This window comes from Saccopteryx leptura, chromosome 2 (genome assembly GCF_036850995.1).
Source record: "Saccopteryx leptura isolate mSacLep1 chromosome 2, mSacLep1_pri_phased_curated, whole genome shotgun sequence".
NCBI classification, from domain to species: Eukaryota; Metazoa; Chordata; class Mammalia; order Chiroptera; family Emballonuridae; genus Saccopteryx; species Saccopteryx leptura.
This window is the reverse complement of record NC_089504.1, coordinates 249,092,058-249,116,601: the sequence shown is the minus strand read 5'-3', so window position 1 is coordinate 249,116,601 and position 24,544 is coordinate 249,092,058. Positions and strand designations below refer to the sequence as shown.

The 24,544-nt window shown below is 51.1% G+C and overlaps 2 protein-coding genes across 2 annotated transcripts in view; both read right to left on the bottom strand.

The window, feature by feature from the left end:
- AACS (acetoacetyl-CoA synthetase) overlaps positions 1 to 24,544 on the bottom strand; it is a 211,220-nt gene that overhangs the window by 17,066 nt on the left and 169,610 nt on the right. The window lies entirely within an intron of this gene.
- Positions 1 to 24,544, bottom strand: part of TMEM132B (transmembrane protein 132B) — a 235,284-nt gene that overhangs the window by 102,179 nt on the left and 108,561 nt on the right. The window contains exon 2 of the mRNA XM_066371179.1: positions 18,942 to 19,833. Within this exon, the coding sequence (XP_066227276.1) occupies positions 18,942 to 19,833 (892 nt within the window). The remainder of the gene's footprint in view (positions 1 to 18,941; positions 19,834 to 24,544) is intronic.

The window sequence follows — 24,544 nt, the reverse complement described above, 5'->3', positions numbered from 1 at the left end:
GTCTTCAATGTTTGGAGAACAGAACGGAGTGTGACTTCCCATAAATTCTAGGTCTTCCCTCACATTCGTAAAGCCAATACCTGACGCAAGTTCAAGTTCATTATGGTCCCACCATCAGGAATGTAGTCTGTGCACCCATTTCACTGCTTTGTGTGTCCCCGAGTGTTGGTCCCACCATGAAAATCAGTCCACCTTGCACCACATGTAAACATCAAACACGACAAAAGTCTTCCCCAACACAGAAAGCTCCCCCTTGTGACCCCCAGCCATACCTCAGATTGTCACACCCCACACCGTGAAGTTAATGACAATGTCTGCCTCTGTGACAGCAAAAACTATCACACACACACACACACACACACACACACACACACACACACACACACACACACCATGAACAGCATTTGTCAGGGGACAGGGAGGTTGAGATTTTCCCAGAGCGCAATAAATGGCTTCTCATAATTCAATTAGGAAGGCAACATTGTCTTATGCAAACATCGAACTGGTAACCATAGAGTAATTAAGAACCAGAGATGTTTCCTACCAAAGCATTGTGTCCTCCTGGACAGAGCAATTGGTCCAAGAAGGAACCTTGTGACCCTAACAAGCCAATCAGAGTACCTTATCCCCTGGCCACATTGGATTGGCTCACAAATAGACACGTGATGTAGAATTTAACAGCCCAAATCTCTCTTCACTAAGCAGTAAGTGTTGCAAAAGCCCACCGCCTGCCTGAGAGTGAAATCAACAGGGAAAAGCAGAAGCAGTGGGTGGAAAGAAATTGTGTCCCAACCACACTGTCTGAGCATCTGGATCCAGCCAGACCTGAAGCTGCTCTTGTACTTTTCAGTCACATGAGCCAGTAAATTCCCTTTAAGCCACTTTGCATTGGGTTTAATCTACTTGCTGTGAAAGGTTATTGACAAACATGGGCCTTGCATTCCTTTCACTTGAAGGACCAAATATAATCCCCCCAAACTTCAAATGGTACACAGATAGAGTTAACCTCCTCCATCCAAGGACAAAAGAACATACAGTTGGATGTTGTTCAATATTCTGACTGTCCTCGTGAGTACAGAGAGCAAATATTAAATATTGAAATAATCAAAGATCCTCTCCCTTTGTCATATTCCCATAATCAATGTTAAGAAACAAAGCTAAAGAATAAAAATTCAATTCATGACTCAAAAGTAACCTGACCTTTTATGGAATTAATCTCATTTTCCGTCAAACCTGCTACATGTAGAATGTTTGCTGACATAAATTTTCCAAAAGTCTAATAAAGAATCATTTCATCATGGACATCTAAAGCCTCCTGTGAGACACGGGAATTTTCTCATCCCTTCCTCTTGCGTCCAACACAATCAAGGGCCCGCCCGGGATATGTCCCGTTCATGAAGACTCGTCAGTGACCTGGGTACTCACACCTACCATAAAACACACACACACAAATCCGTCTTCACAATTTCATCCACCATCTAGACTACGATGACCCACAGAGTTATTTTTGTGACACAACTTTCTTCTACATCCCAGACGCACAGCCAGTGGTGGGATTCAGCCGATTCACACCGGGTCCGCAGCTGAGACACTGGAACCAGCCTTCCTGGATGCAAATCCTGGCTCGACTATGTATCTACTCTGCACACTAGGCAACCTCTCTGAGCCTCGGTTCCCGCATCTGTGAAATGGAGCCATTGTAGCCACCCCACAGGCATCACATGATGCATGAATGCAAACACTCAGGAGGTGCTGCTGTGGTTATCTTTTCTGGCTTCCGGCCCTGGGCTCTCCCACCAGTCCCTGTCCCTGTCCATTCCTCAGAGCCCCGTCCTTCCACCTGTTCCTGTCCCTGTCCATTCCTCAGAGCCCCGTCCCTCTCACCGGTCCCTGTCCCTGTCCATTCCTCAGAGCCCCGTCCCTCTCACCGGTCCCTGTCCCTGTCCATTCCTCAGAGCCCCGTCCTTCCACCTGTTCCTGTCCCTGTCCATTCCTCAGAGCCCCGTCCCTCCCACCGGTCCCTGTCCATTCCTCAGAGCCCCGTCCTTCCACCAGTCCCTGTCCATTCCTCAGAGCCCCGTCCTTCCACCTGTTCCTGTCCCTGTCCATTCCTCAGAGCCCCATCCTTCCACCAGTCCCTGTCCATTCCTCAGAGCCCCGTCCTTCCACCTGTTCCTGTCCCTGTCTATTCCTCAGAGCCCCGTCCCTCTCACCGGTCCCTGTCCCTGTCCATTCCTCAGAGCCCCGTCCCTCTCACCGGTCCCTGTCCCTGTCCATTCCTCAGAGCCCCATCCCTCCCACCGGTCCCTGTCCATTCCTCAGAGCCCCGTCCTTCCACCTGTTCCTGTCCCTGTCCATTCCTCAGAGCCCCGTCCCTCCCACCGGTCCCTGTCCCTGTCCATTCCTCAGAGCCCCGTCCCTCCCACCGGTCCCTGTCCATTCCTCAGAGCCCCGTCCCTCCCACCGGTCCCTGTCCATTCCTCAGAGCCCCGTCCCTCCACCTGTTCCTGTCCCTGTCCATTCCTCAGAGCCCCATCCCTCCCACCGGTCCCTGTCCATTCCTCAGAGCCCCGTCCTTCCACCTGTTCCTGTCCCTGTCCATTCCTCAGAGCCCCGTCCTTCCACCTGTTCCTGTCCCTGTCCATTCCTCAGAGCCCCGTCCCTCCCACCGGTCCCTGTCCCTGTCCATTCCTCAGAGCCCCGTCCCTCTCACCGGTCCCTGTCCCTGTCCATTCCTCAGAGCCCCATCCCTCTCACCGGTCCCTGTCCATTCCTCAGAGCCCCGTCCTTCCACCTGTTCCTGTCCCTGTCCATTCCTCAGAGCCCCATCCCTCTCACCGGTCCCTGTCCCTGTCCATTCCTCAGAGCCCCGTCCCTCTCACCGGTCCCTGTCCCTGTCCATTCCTCAGAGCCCCGTCCCTCTCACCGGTCCCTGTCCATTCCTCAGAGCCCCGTCCCTCTCACCGGTCCCTGTCCATTCCTCAGAGCCCCATCCCTCCCACCGGTCCCTGTCCCTGTCCATTCCTCAGAGCCCCGTCCCTCCCACCGGTCCCTGTCCCTGTCCATTCCTCAGAGCCCCGTCCCTCTCACCGGTCCCTGTCCCTGTCCATTCCTCAGAGCCCCGCAACCTTTTCCCCCCACCCCAGCCATTCCAGTTATTCTGCGTCTCTCCTGCAGGTCCATTTTCTCTCCTTCTCTGCATGTCCAGTGCCTCTGGGGACCCTCTGGTCTGCCCTAGGCTTCCTGTTGGGGTCCATCCAACAGCCAGAAACCGGATGGTGAGAGAAGAGAGGCAGGGGTACTTATGCCCCTGGCTGCTCCCCACTTGTGACAGCAGCTGCGCGTCTCTCTCTGTGAACACGGCACCTGGGGGCCAGCCTGGCCCAGTTTCTGTTCTCTCTGGGTCCCTGGGTTCCCCTCCCCGCCCCTACCTGCTGAGCCGGGGTGTCTCACTTCTCCAGGATGCTTCCTCATGCCCGGTGGCTCCCTCAACCCTTCATTAGATTCTCTTTGTGGTGAGTGCCTGCTCTTCCCCACCTGAACCTTGACTGGTTCAGTCAGGCCTTGGCATATTCCGTCCATGTTGCCTGAAGCCTGGTCCCTCACACCGTCCCACCTCGATTATCTAGATCACTCCTATCTATCCTTCAACACTCAACTTCACCGACACCTCCTCAGGGAAGTCCTCCTAGGTGCACAGGCCAAGGTAAGTTTTTCTTTTGTTCCACCTCGATTTCTCTTTCTCAGCACTCCCTAGAATTGCTCTGCACATTATGGTCCCCAGACTGTGAGGCCCACACATAACAGCAGAGCTCACATCTTGCTGATGTTCACTGCACCCCCAAATTTTTTGTGTGTGTGCGGTGCTCAGTGCCCATGTGTGGAATGAACCAAACAAGGAACCAGAGCAGGTCCCCACATGGAAGTGACCGGGCACTGTCCAACACAGGAAGAAACAGAGCAAAGTGATGTCAGAGACTGTCGCTGTCCTAGGATACCAACACGGACATCTCCCGCCTGCTGACATAGCTGCTCGCGATGAAGGCACTCTGGTGGACTCCGTGGCACCCATGTGGCACCTTGGGGCCCAGGACTGAGCCTCCCTCACCCTCAGGTGTCGCTCGAAGCAGCAGTCCCCTTCCGTCACCACCTGAGCCCCGATCGCTTGCTGGATGCACAGAGATGGTCATATGCGTCCCTCGTGCAAACCCAAGAGACTACGACAGAGAAATATTCACACACCCACAGTCACAGGAAGGGGGAGACGCAGAACCGAGGCTGGACCCTGTGGTCACAGCCCCCGCCCATGGCGCCCACGGGAGGAGGCTGCCATCGTGCCCATGTGAGCTTCGCACTCTCTCAGCTGGGTGGTGGGTCAGTGCCAAGCGCCAGGCCTGCCCGAGTGACCCTTTGACCCAGCCGGGAAAGCGTCCGAGGAAGCAGCATCATGGAGGGGGAAGGACGCGTCTGCAGACCCTGACGTCTGGGCTCACAGCCAACCCGTGCCACTCATCACTGATCATTTGAGCCACTGTGGGCCTCAGCCTCCTCAGCTGTGAAATGGGATCGTAACGGTGGCCACTGGGAATGGTTGCCTTGAGCAGCAAATGAGTGACCGCATTCACATCACACAGCACAACATCGGGCCTGGCAGGTGACGGGCACTGAACACCGCACCACCTCTTCTGTCCCCCTAGCCGGACCAGCAGCATTGTCCCCACCAGATTGGCTGCTAGCCTCTGGCTGAGGGGGACGTCCGACCCCACTCTGCTCCGTCCCTTGCTGCCCCAGGGATGCAGGAAAGCACATAATAAGTACAGCTCTTCATCCGCAAATTCGAGAAATTCTACATACTTTCTTTACTTTCTTACATTCCAATTAATGTTAACACCTGGCCCCATTTGGCCCAGCTGGTTTAAAAATAAATAAATGAATAAAAGCTGAGAACAATCCTTCCAGAGTTCTTCTACACCTTGTCGGGGACAGAGGGGTGGGATCACTCTGGGGTGGTGTGTGGACAAAGTGGGGATGGAGGAGAAAGCCATTTGAACTTGGGTCACTCGTCCACATGTGGCGGTCGGTCATGGGTTAGTGGGGGATGGGGGTGGGGGAGTCTCTGGCATCTGTCTGCCAAGCTAGGAGCTAGAAAACCTTATAGGCTGCCCACGTCCCATCTGCAGACCCATGGATGTAAACTCACGCGTTGCCAGGGACCAAGCAGGTAGGAGTCAGGTGACTGGGCAGTAAATGTGACAGTGACCCAGTCACTTGCACCAGCACAGCCCTGTGAGCAGCTCCCAGAAGCAGTCTCAGGTAATAAGCTCTGCAGTTCTGCCTGGTGTGCAGCATGACTTTGGGTCACGGACCCCCGCACGGGAGGGGACTTCTGACCCCGGGGCCACCTGGTGGGAGCCCTTCTCCAAGGGGTCCCCATCTCCTCAGTGCAGGAACACAGTCTCCCCAGAGACACAATATCCTCTGACCCTTGTCTCTCTCTCTCTCTCTCTCTCTCTCTTTCTCACACACACACACACACGCACACACACACACACACACTACTCTTAAAGAAATCCCAGTTTAAATCTGCCGTGAAAGCACATGACTCATTAGCTCAGATCCTACAATTGCAAAGAAGGAAGGATAATGTCTCAGTTACCTAGGGAGGTGACAGTGTGAGGGACGCACAGATGCCCAGGAAGAGAAACCACGCTCCAGGGGACACGGCCTCGCTCGGCCCTCCTGCAAGGGGATATCTGTCCTCCGCACATGGACCAGAGACCATCTCTTTGTGGGTTAATAACTGAGCCACCCGGGAACCCATGTGGGTGCCTGTGTTCTGGGGTCTAGTATCTCTAGCCGTGTTGGTAAAATACGATCTAACGTTATAGGCAGAGAAACGTTGGAAAATGAGAAGCAAAAATATTTTTATCTCTAGCCGTGTTGGTAAAATACGATCTAACGTTATAGGCAGAGAAACGTTGGAAAATGAGAAGCAAAAATATTTTTAATCACCCTTTCAACAGATAGACTTCCTGCACCATGGGTCAGAGAAAAAGAAAAGAAAAAAAAAAAGGCAAGAAGTCTAAAGAGACTGGATTTCTGTCTGGAATATTCAAAGCCGTGGCCAAGGCAGCCAGGAGTGTTCAAAACCGTCTTTCTTAGACACAGCTCGCCCGGACCTCAGACGACGTCCCTGCGTCTCTGCTTCAGGACCAGCCTTCAGGGGCAGATGATAAACCTCACGCATTGGAGGAACACCAGCCAAAGAAGCGCTAAGTCTTAGCTGGGGATTCATCTCAAACTTGGCCAACAGTTTCCTCTGGTACCGTGGCCAGATCATCACACCGCTTGGCACCAAAACAGCCTCACCGAGCCGCACGCACTTGGTGAGCTGGCCCCGTCTCTGCGCAGGCTGGAACTCGGGTGGACGCTATTGGATTAAGAAAAGCCACCAACTCTCTGTTCCCCTAGAAGCCAAGCTGACTCCCACCTGCCCCAGAGCTCTGCCCTGGCCACTGCGCCATGAGCAGCTGCCCCCACAGCTCTTCCACGGGTCCCTGTTCACACATCCCTGTCTTGCTTCTGCAGTAAGCTTCCATTGCAACAAACAAACCCTTAAGAAGAGAATAAAAATTCAAAAAAAAAAAATCAAGTAGAACCTACTCGTTGGCTCACCTGTGACAGGCATTTTCTCATGAGCTGGAAATGCTACAAAGTCACTTTCCTTTTATTTAGTTAGCTTTTAAATTAAGCTTACAGGGGGTGGCATTGGTTACTAAGATTGTACACATTTCCAGTGTACAACTCTATGTCACATCATGTGGTATACCGCATCGAGGGCTCACCTCCCCAAGTCAAGTCCCCTTCCATCACCATATATTTGACCCTTTTACCCTCTTCGATCCCTTTCCGTCTGGTAAGCACCATTCTGTTGTCTGAGTCTATGAGGTTTTTGTTTGTCTTGTTTGTTCATATGTGGCTTTCCATTTTACATCCCTCGTATGAGTGACATCATATGGTCCTTGTCCTTTTGCGCCTGACTTATTTCACCCAGCATGAGATTCTCAAGGACCACACACGTTGTCACGGAATGTAATCTTTTCTCATGGCTGAGTCGTATTCCATGGTACATAGCTGCCATATCTTATTTATCCAGTGCTCTATCGAGGGACACCTTGGTGGCCCCAGGAATGTAAACTGGTTCAGCCACGACAGAAAACAGGACAGAGGTTCCTCACAAGATTAAACACAGAGCTACCACGTGACCCAGCAACCCCTCTTCGACCCAAAAGTTTTAAAAACATGTATTTGCAAAGATATGTGTACCCCTGAGTTCACTACAGCCTTATTCACGGCAGTCAAGACATGGAGACAGAAATCGCTTTCTACATGTCGCTCCCCAGTTCAGAGGACACGGTCAGCCCCGTCGCTGACCCCCGCCCAGACTGCGCCCGGCCGGGCACTCTTCCCTTTGCCGGCCATCGGACCTGCCCTCCCTCTGCTGAGGCTCCACCTGGACTTCGCTCCATCCAAAATCAACAAGCCCACCCTCCCAGGTCCTGTCTGGTTCCAAAGATAAGGCCACCATACAACGAAAAATGCCTAGGCCTTCCCTGTGCCCCACCCACCAGAACATAGGCCTCACGAGATCGCAGAACCACATGCGTGCACACTGTGCTGTGGGTCGGTGCAGAAACAGAACCCAGCAGGTGGGAAACCCCCAACTATTTGTTGAATTAATAAATAAATAAATCTCCCACCAAAAAAAAAAAAAAATTAATAGGACACTGATCTACCTGCCTCCTGTGGCTTAAATTAAAAAAAAAAAAAAAATGACTGTGAAGATGGTGGCATTCCTTGGAACCTCGTGGAAATCAATTGACATCAATATTTCTTTTAGTTGCCAAACCTGCTGCTACAAAGCACAGGGAAGTCAGAGTAATAAAGCCACATTGCCCCCACCCACCCCCAGTGGAAACTGTAGCCCGAGAGTTATATTAGGTCTGTGTCCAACACAAATTGTATCAGCGTCTGTTCTCATGTGACCTAGATACCCATCCTGGTTTCCTGTCACACACGAAAAAAGGGACCCTTCTAAAAAGAACGCCAGGTGTGCTGACCACCTCCACCAACAGGGGCCCTCGAGCAGCCCCTCAGCGATGGCAGGAAGAGAGACCAAGCCCCTCTGTTTGGTGTCCGAATACCTACACTCACCTCGGGTGTCTCCTGAAATCATGCTACCCTCCCCTCCCCCGCACGAGTGGTTCCCAAAGAGTCAGGTGCGGGCTGAGGGTCCCGTGACAACTAAAATGAATTTAAAAGGCAGAAGTCATTCTGGAACCAACTCACACATAGGAGGTGATCTAATTTGTGGGCAGGTCTCAGCAAAGCAGGTGCCCCACTTTCTCTGGACTCCAAGCATGTTACCATGGGAACAGGAAGCGGTGACCAAGTCAGACTTCCTAACCAGGTGTCCCAGAGTGCAATGGACGCTGCCTATGGACAGACGGCCACAATAAGCCACTCAGCTCACCTGCTGCCCCCAGGACACTCAGGGCAGCTACGTCCGCATTCCCGGGTCCCCATGTCATTTCTTCTTCTCCGCTGAGGCTCAATTGGGATCCAAAGCACAGAGGTGTTCCTCTTGTCCGTGACTAGCTATAATTAACTCCAAAAACATTTGCCCATTAGCGACGTAACGGTCTCTTTATAGTCACCCGAGGAGTCACTGAAGGGCGGGCTGGCACTGGATTCGGAAAGCTAATAATAAGGCAAAGCGTGGGCACTTCTTTTCCCAGGAAAGCTCAGCCCCGGCTCCGGGCTTTGAGTGACTGACTGCCGCAGATTTAAATGAGCCCGTCCACTGTGATCGCTGGTTAGATCCCAGAGCCTGAAGATTGAGTTTCTTCCAGAAAGCCATAATGAGCTGGATTATTTATACGCACATACACCCACAGAAGTGGCTTTTCCCCCCTTTGTATCTTAGCTCAAATATTACAGTACATTGCGTGCTCTCTCGTTGCAGCTCCGTATCTGGCACAATTTCCATAATAGCAAAATTTACATACAGATGGCAAATAAATAAAACCTTCCTGCCACTTGGTCCTGCGGTTCTGATGGTCAGCAAATCCTATTAGGGGGCTTTATTAACCTGCTCAGTGATGGAGATGTTACATCTGATCTGATGGGTTTCGGGCCACGCAACCCAGCCCTGCTGCAGAATGAGATTCGACTGTGGACGTTTTTTTCCGCAACATAAACCTACCCAAATTGCATTTCCTTTCTGTAGGCAGTATTGGAAATATCCACTCCTCCTCACATCTCATTCAAACCACAATAATCCCTCTCTCTCCCTCTCTCTCTCTCTCTCTCTCCATTTTCTCTTAATGGCACATAATTGCAATTAGCTAGCAAGCACCAAGAAGGACAAGCTGACCAACACCACATAAGATGGCCAAGCAGGAGAAAAGACTCGTGAGAAAGAAATAGACACATAGGTAGGCACAGGGGGCCAGGTGGTGAGGGCTTTGGGGAATAAAGTCATAGCCAGACCTCTCCTCCTGCATGACCAATGTTCTCTGTACCCAGAGCCCGGGGTGAGAGCCTGGTGGACCACCTGTGTGCCAAGCAGGGGCCCTGACAAATCAATCCATCTCCAAAACCAACACTCGTGCTCTCAGAAGTCTCCAACAAAACAAGATGGAAACCCGGAGATGTGAGGGAGAGGACAGGATTCAGGAAGGTCAGCAACATATGAATTTCCAGCTAGGTGCGTTAAAAGCTATCGTATTCCTTTCCACTGCAGAGCATTGAATTTGTTTGCTCAGGACGTCCTAGGGAAGTACCCCGGACCCGGGCTTACACGACAGAAATATCCACTTCTCACAGCTCTGGCGGGCTGCTCATGCCAAAGATCAAGGTCACCATGAGGCCGGTTTCTCCTGAGGCCGCTCAGCTTATCAGTGGCTACCTTCTCGCTGTGTCCCTAACAGGTGAGGTGGTCCTATGACCACCTCTCCTCTTCTAATGAAGACACAGATCATATTGGACAAGGGTCCACGCAAACGTTGCCTCTTTTCGAGACCCTATACCTAAATACAGTCATATCCTGAAGTATTAGGGCAGGGGTCCCCAAACTACGGCCCGCGGGCCACATGCGGCCCCCTGAGGCCATTTATCCGGCCCCACCCGACTTCCGGAAGGGGCACCTCTTTCATTGGTGGTCAGTGAGAGGAGCATAGTTCCCATTGAAATACTGGTCAGTTTGTTGATTTAAATTTACTTGTTCTTTATTTTAAATATTGTATTTGTTCCCGTTTTGTTTTTTTACTTTAAAATAAGATATGTGCAGTGTGCATAGGGATTTGTTCATAGTTTTTTTTATAGTCCGGTCCTCCAACAGTCTGAGGGACAGTGAACTGGCCTCCTGTGTAAAAAGTTTGGGGACCCTTGTATTAGGGGGAGGTTAAGACGTCAACGTGTGGATTTGGGGGGGCACAGTTTGACCCATAACAAGCATCAACCCCTGTGAGTCAGGGGCTGCATCCAAGATGGGTGGGTATCTTTGCTCCCCACTTACCCGTTCCCAATGACAAGCCAAGCACAGTTCCTGGCACGGGGACACATCCCTGCCAGCACGGAGCAGATGTTCCAGTGTGGAGAAACAGACCAAAAGTCAATGGACGCCTAAGTAGTTCCTCTTATTTCGGGTAGAGATGCATGCCAGGAAGAGCCGACTGGGGTCACGGAAGTGTGGTTGGCCTAGGGGACCCTTTAGGGAAGGTCAGGAGGCCTCTCTGAAAGAGGACATTCGAGGCAGCAGAAGCCAATCCTGTCACCATGGGGGAGCATCCCAGCCTGAAGGTCAGAGAAGAGGCCTGAGATGACAGTAAGCTGGGTGCAGAAGGGGGTGCACAGAGACATAGATAACAAAGGGCAGCAGATGGGACAGGATCTGGGAGTCAGACTTGGCATTCTCATGTTGTGCTCAGTGCCCTTGGGTCAAGGTCACAATCAAGATCCCAGCAAACTTGCAACAGCCAACGGACCCTTTTTCTTCCACCTGCCTTTTCTACTTTTTTTTTTAGGTGAGAGGAGGGAAGATAGCGAGGCAGAGTCCCGCATGCACCCCAACCAGGATCCACCCAGCAACCCCATCTGGGGCCGACGCTCAAGTACTGAGCTATTTTTAGCATCTGAGGCTGTCAGACACTCAAACCAACCAAGCTATCCTCTGTATCTGGGCCAAGCTTGAACCAATCAAGACACTGGCTGTAGGCAAAGAAGAGGGAGAGGAGGGGAAGAGGGAGGGATAGAGAAACAGATGGTCATTTCTCCTGTGTGCCCTGACTGGAAATTGAATCCAGGATATTTATATACCATGCTGAAGCTCTATAGACTGAACCACCAGCCAGGGCCCAACCTTTCCACTTTTGACCCAATCAGAATTTCAAAAACTGTGTCTAAGGCATATCCCCAACTTCAACCCTAACCTGTGCAAAACAGACATCTTCAGTTCCACTCAGAAACCTCCCCACACGTTGATTCTGGGGTCCCACCCCAAGGGCAAGTGGAGGTTCCTTCAGCTACCCCCTGTCAGACACACGTCCTGGGGAAGGTTCGGACGTCCCACTGAGAGAGCTAAAGTGCCCATGAACTCATTAAGTCGCAGGTGCAACTGTGTCACCACACCTGAAGAAAACTCATTACGCAGGACCCGGAGGTAAGTGGCAGGTCTCCTTATCCCAGATTTCAAAATCAATTTCCACTCAAGAGAGACTCCATGGGCTCTAACAGGCTGCTGGTTCCACTGGGGACATGGACGATGCCAAATCAGCAGTCCCCATCGGCAGAGGCTCGAGATCTGAGAGATTACACAAATTTCAGCTCCCAGTAATGAGCTGGGGGAACCACGACACCAGAAGTTTTTGAATAAAATACCCCAAGAAGAAAGAGAGGTGCATGTTGAATTTCTTGCCAAAAAAAAAAAAGTCTTGTGAATTTAAACCACCTCGAAGGGAGATGCAATTAAAAATTCTACCTGACCTTAAAATGATAGGTTACACCCCTCATTACACGGTGCACTGTCTTCTACCTTTCCAGAACCACGTCTAAAGGACAGTGAGCGATCGTCGGTCTGAACACGAAGGAGGCAGAGACTCTATTATCCCTCTGGGTGGTACACTGTTTTGTTTTGGGGTTTTTTTTTTGGGGGGGGGGATTGGAAACCTGATAAAACTGACATCAAACAATACAGCCCATCGATTAGGATGAAAAGACCGCAGAGTGTAGCCTGCATCTCGGATCAGGACTGACCCGGCAAATGTCTCTAAAGCTGTGTCACTGCCTGAGTGCGTGGCAGGCACCTACCGACGTGGAAAGAGCGGCCAGAGCTAGCCCCACCTGCACCAATTCCATGGAGCAGAGCCATGCACACGCCGCTACTTATTTTTCTTTAAATAAAACTCTCCATGCCTGACCAGGTGGTGGCGCAGTGGATAGAGCATCAACCTGGGATGCTGAGGGCCCAGGTTCGAAAGCCCAAAGTTGTTGGCTTGAGCACGGGCTCACCCACTTGAGCACGGGGTTGCTGGCTTGAGCATGGGATCAGAGACATGACCTCATGGTCACTGGCTTGAGCCCAACGGTCGTTAGCTTGAGCTCAAGGTTCTGGCTTAAGCAAGGGGTCACTTGCTCTGCTGTAGCCCCCCAGTCAAGGCAAATATGGAAAAGCAATCAGTGAACAACTAAAATGCTGTAACAAAGAATTGATGCTTCTCATCTCTCTCCCTTCCTGTCTGTCTCTTTCGCTAAAAACAAACAAACAAAACAACCAAAAAACCCCTCCACTACTGTAGTGTGACAGTGAGAGTGTCTTAGAGAGCCACGTGGTGCACTGAGGAGTTTTTTCGGGCCCCAGGAAACCAGCCACACGCGATCACCAGGACTTGGATTCGCTTCAGCATTTGAACACGCACAGGCTCCCTCAGCACCAGAGGAAGGAACCCCCCCATACCCCATGTCTGGGCTGACTCTCCATCTGCCCATTGTCTTCCTGCCAAACATTGGGAACAACTGTGAAAGCCATTGGCCTCCCTACAGCCATCAGACCACAGGTGGCAGACGACACCCAGCCTCCATTTCTTCCTTATCCAGGAAACCCCAATTTGGAGTGAGGGGGCTAGGAAGGCACCCCGTTAAACACCTATAATTCCCTCCTCACTGCAGATGAACTTGATCCTGAGAACAGCTCTGACCACTGAACATCAGTCAAAAGGTGCTGACTGAGGCTCTGGAAAGGCTCCTTACACAGGGGCAGACTCAGTGCACAGGACTTTTTGCCTCTTTTATTCCATCTGCCTGAAACATTGACATGATGACCGCCACGGAGGCAGCCACCTTGTGCCAATGAGCGATACAATCCTGATGCTCCGACATCCTTGAACTACCAGACCAGTTCGTACTTGCAGATACTCTTGCCTTTCCCTAAATCTACCCCGTCTGGGTGTGGGGGAGGGCAGTGTTCTTTGGTTCCTATTTCATGCCATTGAACTCAATCCCTAATTCATATTCCTTACTGATCACTCACCCCCAAACCCCTCCCATATGGCACATCTTATTAAAGTCACCAGCAGCCTCCCGGTAGAAAATGCAAAGGATAATTTTCACTTCCTTGCCTGATGTCTCAGTAGCATCCTAGTCTGGGCCTCCCCCACCCCTTGCCTTCAGCCTCTTCCCTTGGCTGACGTGACGTCATCCTCTCCTAGGTCCCCCGCTTCTCTGTGGGCTGCTCGCTGAAAGGCTCACCTTGGCCGTGAATCAACCGTTAAACATTGCAGCCTCTCCATCACAAGCCCTCTGGTCGTCTCACAATTGGTGCTGAGAAAAATCATCCTTCCTAAGCCTTTGATTATGATGGTCAAACTGCCACCTGCGCTCGGACCTCCAGGAGAAACTTCTGCTCTGAGTCTCGCCCCCCCCCCCATGTCTAACTGCCCCCTCTGCCTCGCCATTCAACGTCCCAACCAGGGAACAACTCCGGTTAGAAGAGGCCTTCACGCCAGCGACCACGGCGGCCGAAAAAGAATGGAACCGCATCTAGAAAGTTCTGGGAGAGAGAAAAAAAGAAAAAACTGCCAACCCAGAATTCTATCAACAGCAACAACACTCTCTGAGGATAGGAAGAAAATCAAGACATTTTCAGATAACAGGAAACGGAGGGGGTCCTTGCCAGCAGGTCCACATGACAAAGCCCACCAGAAAGTCCCGCGTGCCGATGAGAAGGGGCGCCGCGTGAGGACGCCCAGCCCCGGGAAGGAACAAAGGGCACCAGAAACAGCAAACATCTGCATAAATGCAAAAAGCTTTTTATCTTCATTATTTTGTGTTTGTTTGTTTTTTCTTTATCGTTTCTTTATAATACATAAGAACTTTTTAAAGCAAAAAATTATAATGCTGTCTTCTAGGCCTTTTAATGTATGTCTGTGTAATTCCATAAAGTAACTTTCGCATAAAGGACACCCACTGGTGATTAAATGGGCCCACCATCTTTTCTACACTTGACAAAAAGTGATACATTTTACTCAAAGTCAGCAGTGGGAAGCTAAAGGTGTACATTGTAACCCCTAGAGCCCAAGGGCTAAAAATCGAATGCAACAAAGTGCAGCTGGGAAAAGCTCAAGTTACAAAGTTAAAGTGTGTTTGAGGGAACCAGAGAGGGAGGGACTGCTGGAACCTACAACAAGCCAGAGCTGTACCCAGAACTCAGGAGAGGAGCCGCCACCAGGTGCTGCTACAGACTGAGGTGCCACTGAACCCCAGCTCAGCAGGGGGTGCAGGAGAGAGGACCCTGTCCCTCTCTCCCTCTGCCCAGGCTCTGGCCAATCAATGCCTGCCATTGGCCGAACCAAGCGAGGTCACGGAGGCACACACACATGCACTCCCACAGAAACAGCTATCTGATGAGGTCTGAGCTGCCAGACTGGTAGTGATGTGCCTGACACCACTGGACGCGACAGAGCCAGGCCCTGGGAGCATTTCATTCGAGGATGGGGGATGGGGAGTTGGGGGGACAGTGCTCGGGAGAGAAAATAAGGGTCTTAGAGGCTGGGTGCCAAGGTCAGCCAAGGTCATGCTCCAGCCACCTGCAGACTGGCAGCCCGGCTGCAAATACCCAGCCCGTGGGAAACGACCGCTGTTACTGCTGCTACTTGCTGCCCTCTGCACTCTGTCCCCAGGTAGAGTGTCCTGAGACGCAGAGGGTGGCAGGCACAGCTGGGCTTCTCGGTGGTGAGATGCCCCTGAAGACAGTCCTGCCAACCCCCTGGAGTCGCCACCCAGGTCAAAGCAACAACACATCTAAGAGCGGCTTGGCAGAAACTCAGCGTTCACTAAGCTTTCATCCAGCACCATAATCTAGGTATATTCCAATTCTCCCAAACTGTGACCCGGGATAAAGGTCCCCACACAGAAGCATAATCCCTTTTGTAGCGAGAATCCTTGAGCCTGTTCCCTGCCAGCCTCAGGCCGAGCTCTCAGACTTCTAGTGCACTTGGGAGGAAAAACAAGGCGGAGTTGGGGCCCCACACCCCGTACTAATATTGATGGAACTGCACTCATGAAACGCAGGGGGTGACTTTAGAGCCAGCCTTACATGCTGCGCCGGGGACAGCTTGTTCAGGGACGAAGTGCCTGCCTTCCTCCACAAGCTCCGCCGAAACCTTAGCTCTGAGCTGCGGACCGGATGGACCCGGGCTCCGAGGAGGAGGATTCCGGAGCATCTGTGTCAACGTCCAGCTTCCTCGAGGAAAATCTGAGCTTTATTTGGGGAAGAAAAGGAAATGTAATAAAGCCTGGATTTTGGGTAACACCTGAGGAACATTCGTCCAACAGGTTGCTATTTTTTTTTTTTTTTTAGTGTTAAAGTAAGCATCAGGATTGTGAACACTCGAAACGGGGGACCAGGAGACAGGGAGGGGCTACAAGGTGGGGGTCCTGGTTCTGTCCTTTGTCTACCCAGGAATGACTTCACTTGTGAAGGCGGGGCACGGTCATATCCCATGTGACAAAAACAATACCTCGGAGGTGGAGTGCGAGACACTGAGGTTTAGGAGATGCTGGCAGAGCCCGCCACTCATCAGAAAGGATGACTCAGTTCTCACGTTACAGGCAGGACAATGGACAATGATTCTGCCGAAACTGAATCCCCTGAGGGTCCCAACCTTCAATAATCATGAAACTCTTACTTTTACATCATGGCTTCATACAGCATTGACACATCTTACCCTTCATCCCAGAACAATGTTTTACAATGCTTCCTCGTTCGTTCATTCATTCATTCATTCATCCAACAAGTACACATTGAGCACCTACTATGTGTCAGACACTGTTCTCGATCTTTAGGACACATCAAAGAACAAAGGAGACAGAAGTGCCTGTTCTCAAGGACCTCAGCTGGGCTCCGCTATGTAACAGAACAGACGGTCAGCGCAGGGGGGTTCTCTGTGTGAGCCGAGACAGAGCTATTATAACAAATCAGCGGTGAAATGTGGTCGGCTCTATCTGAAACTTAGAGATATCACATTTGAACTGGAAAAGAGTTCAAAGTTCAGAAACTTTCTTGGAAGTGTTGAACCAAGACCTGCCCCTAATCCTGCCTGGTCCCACCCTGGCTTGTACCTGACCTCTGATCCTAGTGTACAACCCTTTGCAAAAAGGCTTCCTGGCCCTGGCCAGCTGGCTGAACGGTAGAGCATTGGCCCAGTGTGTGGAAGTCCCGGGTTCAATTCCCGGTCAGGGCACACAGGAGAAGCACCCATCTGCTTCTCCACCCTTCCCCCTCTCCTTCCTCTCTGTCTCTCTCTTCCCCTCTTGCAGCCAAGGCTCCATTGGAGCAAAGTTGGCCCAGGCACTGAGGATGGCTCCATGGCCTCCTCCTCAGGCACAAGAATGGCTCTGGTTACAGAGGAGCAATGCCCCAATGGGCAGAGCATCACACCCTGGTGGGCATGCTGGGTGGGTCCCGGTTGGGCGCATGTGGGAGTCTGTCTGACTGCCTCCACGATTCTCACTTCAGAAAAATACAAAAAAAAAAAAAAAAAAAATGGCTTCCCAAATAGGTCATATTTACATGTTAATGTGGAACAGACTCTATTCCGATATTAGAGAAGAACCGATTCAACTTCTGTTCAAACTGGCCCCTCTACAACTTGCGGTCTGAAAAAGCAACACAACGTGAAAGTCACACACACCTATCTGTCCCTTTTCCCCTACGGCTTCAGCCCTGAAATTAGGTCTCAGCCAAGCTTGGGCACAGTCATGCTCTGGTCCAGCGCCTCATTGGAGCCAGGATGAATATGTCACGTTTCATTCATAAAAGACAGGATTAAAACAGACAACCGGTTATGTTGGGAAATCGCACACTTCCCTAGGGCTAAAGAAACAGCGTTTTATTCTGAGAATCTGAATGGACAGACAGACGGACGACAGCATCAACAACAAGAGGACCCTGACCCATCACCTCACAGAGACCCGGCCGAATACCCAACCACAATGTCTGCAGCCGCCGACCCGGAAAAGTATGAATGCATCCAGGGCACCAGCTCCCCTGCTGAGTGCCTCTGTTGCCAACTCAGAGCCGAGTGGGAAAAGCCTAACCCACACCCGAACCCATCACGGGAGACGCTCGCTTTCTGCTCACCAGCCTCCCCAGGTCAGCAACCCCCGGCCCCAGCAGTCCAGAGCCTGCCTTGGTCTCCACCATGAGCTTCCCAGCCCTCCACCTGCCTTTCCACACCCAGGGGGTGCGGGCTGGCCCTTCCGAACAATCAGCCTCTGTTTGCTCTCGTGTGGGTGGTCGTCACTGATTTCCACAATGTCTGTGCATTTCTATCCAGACAAGAAATTGAGCACAATAAACAACAGTCATCTCAAGGAAGGGCGTGAAGACCGGAAACTAGAGATGCTGGCCAGGTAAGGTCCAACAGGTAAAGACCCGTGCAACCTGGGACATCAGAACAGCCCAGGAGCTCTCATCAGACAGGTGCAGGCCCACCCCTGAGTTCCATCACTTCCCTGCTGCACAACTTCACACAGGGGACCCCAACCTCTTGAGTCTCAGTTTCCATGCCTATGACGTGGGTAATGCTGTGCACAGGGCCTGAGAATGCAGCAGGATCCGCCAGGGCACAGGGTCCTATTGGCAAGCCCTGAACACGCACACACCTCCAAACAGGGCTGAGCAGGGACATCGGCCTCAGACACAGTCGGAGCGGCCACACTGGGCTCCCTCTTCTCGCCTGCGCCCAGCAAATTAAGTCTCTCCACGTTACTATTTGTGTGTCTACCGCCTAGGTGTCCGAGCACCAGGAAAACCACGAGATGCCAGCGCTCCGTGAGGATCCACAGTGTGGGCCAGGCACTGTCCCAAAAATTTGATTGACTTGTTTAATCCTCACATCAACCCCAGGAGGTAGAGCCCAACATTATCCCCATCTTCCAGGTGAGGAGGCTGAGGTCCAGAGAGGTTAGGTGACTTGCCCCAGGACACACAGCTCAAATGGGATAGAGCCATCGCTTTATCCTACTGCTCATCAGGAACCTCTGTGAGCAAAATTAGCTCAAGACAAGTCTGCCCCCTTTCCCCGCCCCAGCCCAGAGAAGTTCCGTACTTGGCCATCCTAAACTGAGTCTTCGTCATGCAGATGGGGACTGCTGTTTTGCTCAACCAAAGAGTTCTTTTCTGATAAAAACAGGAGAGGTCTGAGACATTGTCTCCCAAAGCCCACCCTAAATATTCCACTTGGCTCAGTCTGGCCCACTGTCTTGCGTGAGTCATTACACTGGACACTCTCAGTAAAGGGTCAACACCCACTGCATAGGTGACAGGTCACTGATGGCCAACAGGTGATTCCCAGCCCATCTAACCCGGCCAAGGCTCTTACCTAAGAGTGAGGTGGTCCACCATGGAGCCACTGGCCAGAGACACCAGGAAGGTGGCCGTGTCCTTCTCCCGGATGAGGTTCAGAGGGACGGAGATGACGACATTCTTGTCCAGGCTCAGCAGGGACCATTTGAGGTCGTCCTGAGTCGGGTAGACCACCACGCTGCCTATGCGCTCCCGGGCCGGGGACGCCGGCGGGGGCCCGTCCTGGCCCGAGTGGATGTTGTTGGCCCACTTGCCATCCTCCTCCAGGGGACACTGGCCGGCCCGGTCTGCCGGGTAGAGCGTGAAGAAGAGCTCCATGGCCGTGCCCCCCAGCAGGGCTGGGATCTCCTCCTCGGGCTCCAGGTCCAGCCCCGAGCTGAACCACTCGGGCAGCAGCTCCAGCTCGGCCACACACAGCCCCGGGCGCCCCCGCAGGCGGCAGCTGGCCACCACTTCCCTGGCCTCTGGGAAAGCGAACATCCTGACGCAGGGCAGATTGTCCGTGGGGCCCCCGCCGTCCCAGGCCATGCCGCTAACATAGAACAGGGTCTGCACTTTGGGCCTGTTGGAGTAGATGGAGCTGTCGAGGATGTGGGACTTCAGCTTCCAGTTGAAGGGCAAGCTCTCTGCATGTGCAAAGGCGGCGGATGTCAGCAGCAGCTCCGGGGGCACAGCCTTCTCGGCGGAGAACGGGCCGTAGCTGGCGTTGACCGCCGGCGGCGTCCTGGCCCGGTAGATGAAGAAGGACTCCACCCGGGCCTGCAGGCTGGAGTTCCTCGTGACGTCCTGGTTGGCTTCTTTAAGGAAGAAGTAGTCGTCGGCGTCTGTGACGTGGAAGCTGGCGGGGAGGTAGGCAGGCAGCGAGGAGAACCTCTGCAGGCTGTCCACAATCCCGCGACTCTCTGTCACTGCACAAGGGACAACAGAAGGAGAATAAGAGCTGTGTCCTGATCGGGAGGGAAGGACACACACTCAATGCTGCCTCCCCCGCCACCCCAGGTCTCAGCCCAGCGGAAGTCCTGTAAGGGCAGAAAGGGTGTTCAACAGGATCTCCCGAAATAACCAGCACAGAGCACTGTGCCACTGACCCAGAGGTCCTGTGGCTGAACAGTTGCTCCCTTCGAGGAAAAGGTCAGGTCTGTTGTAATCACTCCAGAGTGTCGGTGGCACACCCACCCAGCCCACCAGACAACCAGGGGTAACCACGGTATGCGACACGCCCGTGCTTCATTACTGTGATACACGCGATTCTTCCCATCATGCCTCTATGTCAGATCTACTTGAACATTTGGACCTCTCCACAGTTCTTACTGAAATGACAGGGGGGCAGGGGACACTATGGCTCACTTTTCACTTCTACAAATCTCTCCTTCCAAAACACGAGAGAGAACGCACGGAGATTTATCCACATGGAGGTTCACCACAGCAACTTTGACTTGCACACACACTTAAAAAGTATGATCGCTGCACACAATAGAAATGAACACTAATGACAAAAAACAAACGTAGAGGCAATGAGTAAAAACAGTCGTGACTTTAGAATGTGGTCACACTTAAGCGACACTCAAAACAGACTGCTGTAACAGACCCTGGTGTGGATGAAGCACCTGTTTGCCAGAAACCAACAATCTGCAAGACAGAGAGATAAGAAAGAAAAAGGAACCCAAACACAACACCACAGAAAGCCATCACCATACCTGAGGAGAGAGCAAGAGCATCATCAGAAAGAAGCAGACAGTGCAAAAACAATCAGAAAACAATTCGTGAAGTGGCAACAACTACAGACCTATCCATAATTACTTTAAACGTAAATGGGTTAAATCCTCCAATCAAAAGACAAATGGACAAAGATGAGGTGGTGCACACAGACAATGGAACATTACTCAGTTACAACAAAGAAGGAAGTCTTACCAATTGCAGCAGAATGGATAGACCTAGCGAGTATTACACTAAGTGAAAAACAGGTCAGACGGAAAGACAAGTACCAAATACTTTCACTTATATGCAACTCTAAAAAGCAAACTCAATCAACAAACGAAACAAACTCTCAGTCATGGAGAACAAACTGACGGTTGCCAGCGGGGTTGGGGGTTGGGAGGCTGGATGAGAGGGACAAAGGGAATAAAAGGTACAGGTTGGCAGTTACAGAATAGTCACAGGGATGCAAAGTACAGCTTAGGAAATATAGTCTATTACAGTAACTATATACGGTATCAGGTGGGTGCAAGATTTAACGGGGGGGGGGGGGGGGGAGGGGTCACTTCAGAAGTTATATAAATGCCTACCCACTAAGGCTGCATACCTGAAACTAATGTAACACTGAGTGGCAAGTGTAATTGAAAAAAAAAATTATTTAAAAAAAATTTTTTTTTCTGTATTTTTCTGAAGCTGGAAACGGGGAGAGACAGTCTAGACAGACTCCCGCATGTACCCGACCAGGATCCACCTGGCATGCCCACCAGGGGGCGATGCTCTGCCCCTCCAGGGTGTCGCTCTGTTGCAACCAGAGCCACTCTAGCGCCTGGGGCAGAGGCCGAGGAGCCATCCCCAGTGCCCGGGCCATCTTTGCTCAGGTGGAGCCTCGGCTGCGGGAGGGGAAGAGAGAGACAGAGAAGAAGGAGAGGGGGAGGGGTGGAGAAGCAGATGGGCGCTTCTCCTGTGTGTCCTGGCCGGGAATCGAACCCAGGACTTCTGCACGCCAGGCCGACGCTCTACCACTGAGCCAACTGGCCAGGGCCTATTTTTTTAAATTTAAGTATAGATTTGCTAGAGCCAGAGAACTGAGCAACTTTCAACAAGTTACTCAACCTCTCTGTGCCTCAAGTGTCCTCCTAAAAAGTAGGATATAAATACAAAACCTACCTTACTGGGCGGTTTTGTCAGGACTGAAGAGTTAATAAGTATGAAGGGTTTAGAACATGTAGATGCACCTATAAAGGCTCAATCAGTCTTTACCAGCTATTGATACTATTAGTTTAACCCCTCCTCAAGGTTTACCCATAGGTGACCAGATAAACTATACATTGTTACAGTGGAACAACAGGAAGCGGAAAGAAAAATGAGGTACAGGGACACAGCTATGTGTGAAGAGAGGGCCACAATGTGTCATTAAGTATACAGCATTGTAAATGTATCATATACGGTCCTATTATGTAATTTTGTAAAGGTTCTATAGAGAGAGAGAGACGCATATTTATGTTTGTGTGTCTACAGAGCCTAAAAGAGAAAGACTGTCACTTTTAATCATCCATGTTTGTACTTACTTTAAATGTGTCACAACCGTGTATTGCTTTGTTAATAAAAATATACACATATCCATAAACATGCCTATGTGTGGATATGTGAATATATGTACATGTATTTCTTTCAAACAGGCAAACACAGACAGCAACAAGCCAACACCTTTTTTCAAACCCAGGGACAGTCTACCAGGAAGCAAGGGCAGCGAGTCAGGCAAAGGACAGCCAGAGGACATTCCCTGCCCTGCAGTGACCCCACCACCACTGCCACCATCACTGAAGCCTGGCTTCCAACTAGGGCAAGAAATAGCACCTGACAAACAGGGTTTAAAATGTCGCATCACTAGAGAGTGAAAGGCAGATACCTCTCCAATGACTGGCCTCCTGATGAGGTTTCCTGCCACTGTGACAAATTCTGCAAAAAATACAGCTTTCTGTGGATTTACATATTGTGGCCTTTACAGGGCTTGTCCTTGGTGCATTTTCCTTCCCCAGAGGATGACAAACTTATAATTAGGAGATTGTGAAAAAGATACAACTGCGTAAGGGGCTAATGCGTCCTTTCTCTTAGAAGGCGTTCGGAAGATACGGCATAAGCCCAGGCGCTGGGCGGCCTGGAAGTTGGGAGATGATGTGACATTGGTCAAAAGATACAAAGTTTTGGTTCTGCATGATCGGTCATTTCCAGGGCTCTCGTGCACAGCAGTGCGACCTAGCTAAGGATCCTGTATCATGTACTGTCATTTTCCAGGAAGATAGCTTTTAAATTAAATCTTCTCACCACACACACACAATGGTAACTCGGCAGAGGGGATGAATATGTTCATTAGTTTGATTGTGGTGGTTATTTCACCAAGTGGAGATCTCCAAACATCGAACTGTATACCTTAAATATGTGCACTGCTTATGTGTCAGTGATTTCTCACTGTAATAAAGCTGTAAAAACAAAACAAACAAACAAACAAAAAATCCAGAAAGCAAGTTCTCCTGAAGGGTCACCCAGACAGCCAGCCCCGTGCTGGATTAATTACTAGACGAGGAGAGTCATTACATCCTCACTCCTCTGATGATTTATCTCACTGTATTCACTACCGACTTGTCATGTTTGCCCTGTGGGAGGTAGGGGATATCACAGGGACAAGACAGGCGTGCCTTCTGCTTCCACACACACACACACCCCACCACCAAGGAGCAGGCGACCATTGAAGGATGAAACAGCTGATCATACCAAGCAATGACAACACGGAGCATTAAGACCCTTGAAAATGCCCAGCCCAGCCTGGCCCAGTAAGGCTTGCTCAGTCTAGGAATTCGTGCTGAGTAAATAATCCAAGACACCGGAAAGGAGATGAATGTGCAGGCACGCACGTCACAAGTGTGATTTATTACAGTAGCCCACTGGAAGCAACCTCAAATCCCACCGTGACGGAAATGATTAAAGCCATCCGGTGTGTGGGGTGTGCAATGGTCATCGAAACCAAGAATTCCATGACGAGGCAGTGTGGCGAGAAAACACAACGTGTTCCAGACAGCAAGACTTTAAATGATCCCAAATCTGTTTAAAATATATATGTGTATATGTGCACATAATCTGTTATATATATCATATATGTATACATAAACATGCAAACTATTCTCTTTCATAGTATAGACCTGGTTCTTTCCAAATGGATCCCTGAGATGGGGCAGGGTTTCCTTCAAGGAGGAGAAGGAGGAGGAGGAGGAGGAGGAGGAAGTAACGACTTGGAAGAATGAACCTCGCCACCCAGGGGCAGCCTGCACTTGGACAATGTCAAGCCACGCAGAAAGAAACCCCCTTTCCGAAGCAAATATAAATTCCTTTCTGTTGTTGGTGGTGGTATATTCCTCCCCTCCCTCCTCCAAACCAGAAAGCTCAATGCCAGGTGATTCTGCCTGCGAATTAATTGGCGACACAGGAACAGCAGCGGAGGACAGCATGACAACACCCCCCGGGCACAGCCGCGTGGGCACGCAGCCAGCAGACAGGGAAGTGAGAAGCTCAGATTCTACCTCCTCATGAAATCCGCGGGAAGCCCCAGGGCAAGGTTTCCATTCTGACTTATTTACCGACGTGGGGAAAGGAAATTAAAATAAATGCAGAGTGTTAACGCGCTCCGTTTTCATTACGGATCGGTTTATTTTTCTTCTCGTCGTGCGTGCCATTTTATACCTCTCAGAAATTGATTTACAAGCTGTTCAAAGCTGTGCTTTCTTACTCTCCGATAGTGGCCAAAGCCTCTCCCTTTAATCTGAAAGAACAGAGCGAGGGTGACAGTCCCGCCCCACCGAAACTCGAGCAAAATGCAATACAAATTTTATCTATCAGCTTGTATGGGAAGCCATCAGCCTCGGCTGCCAG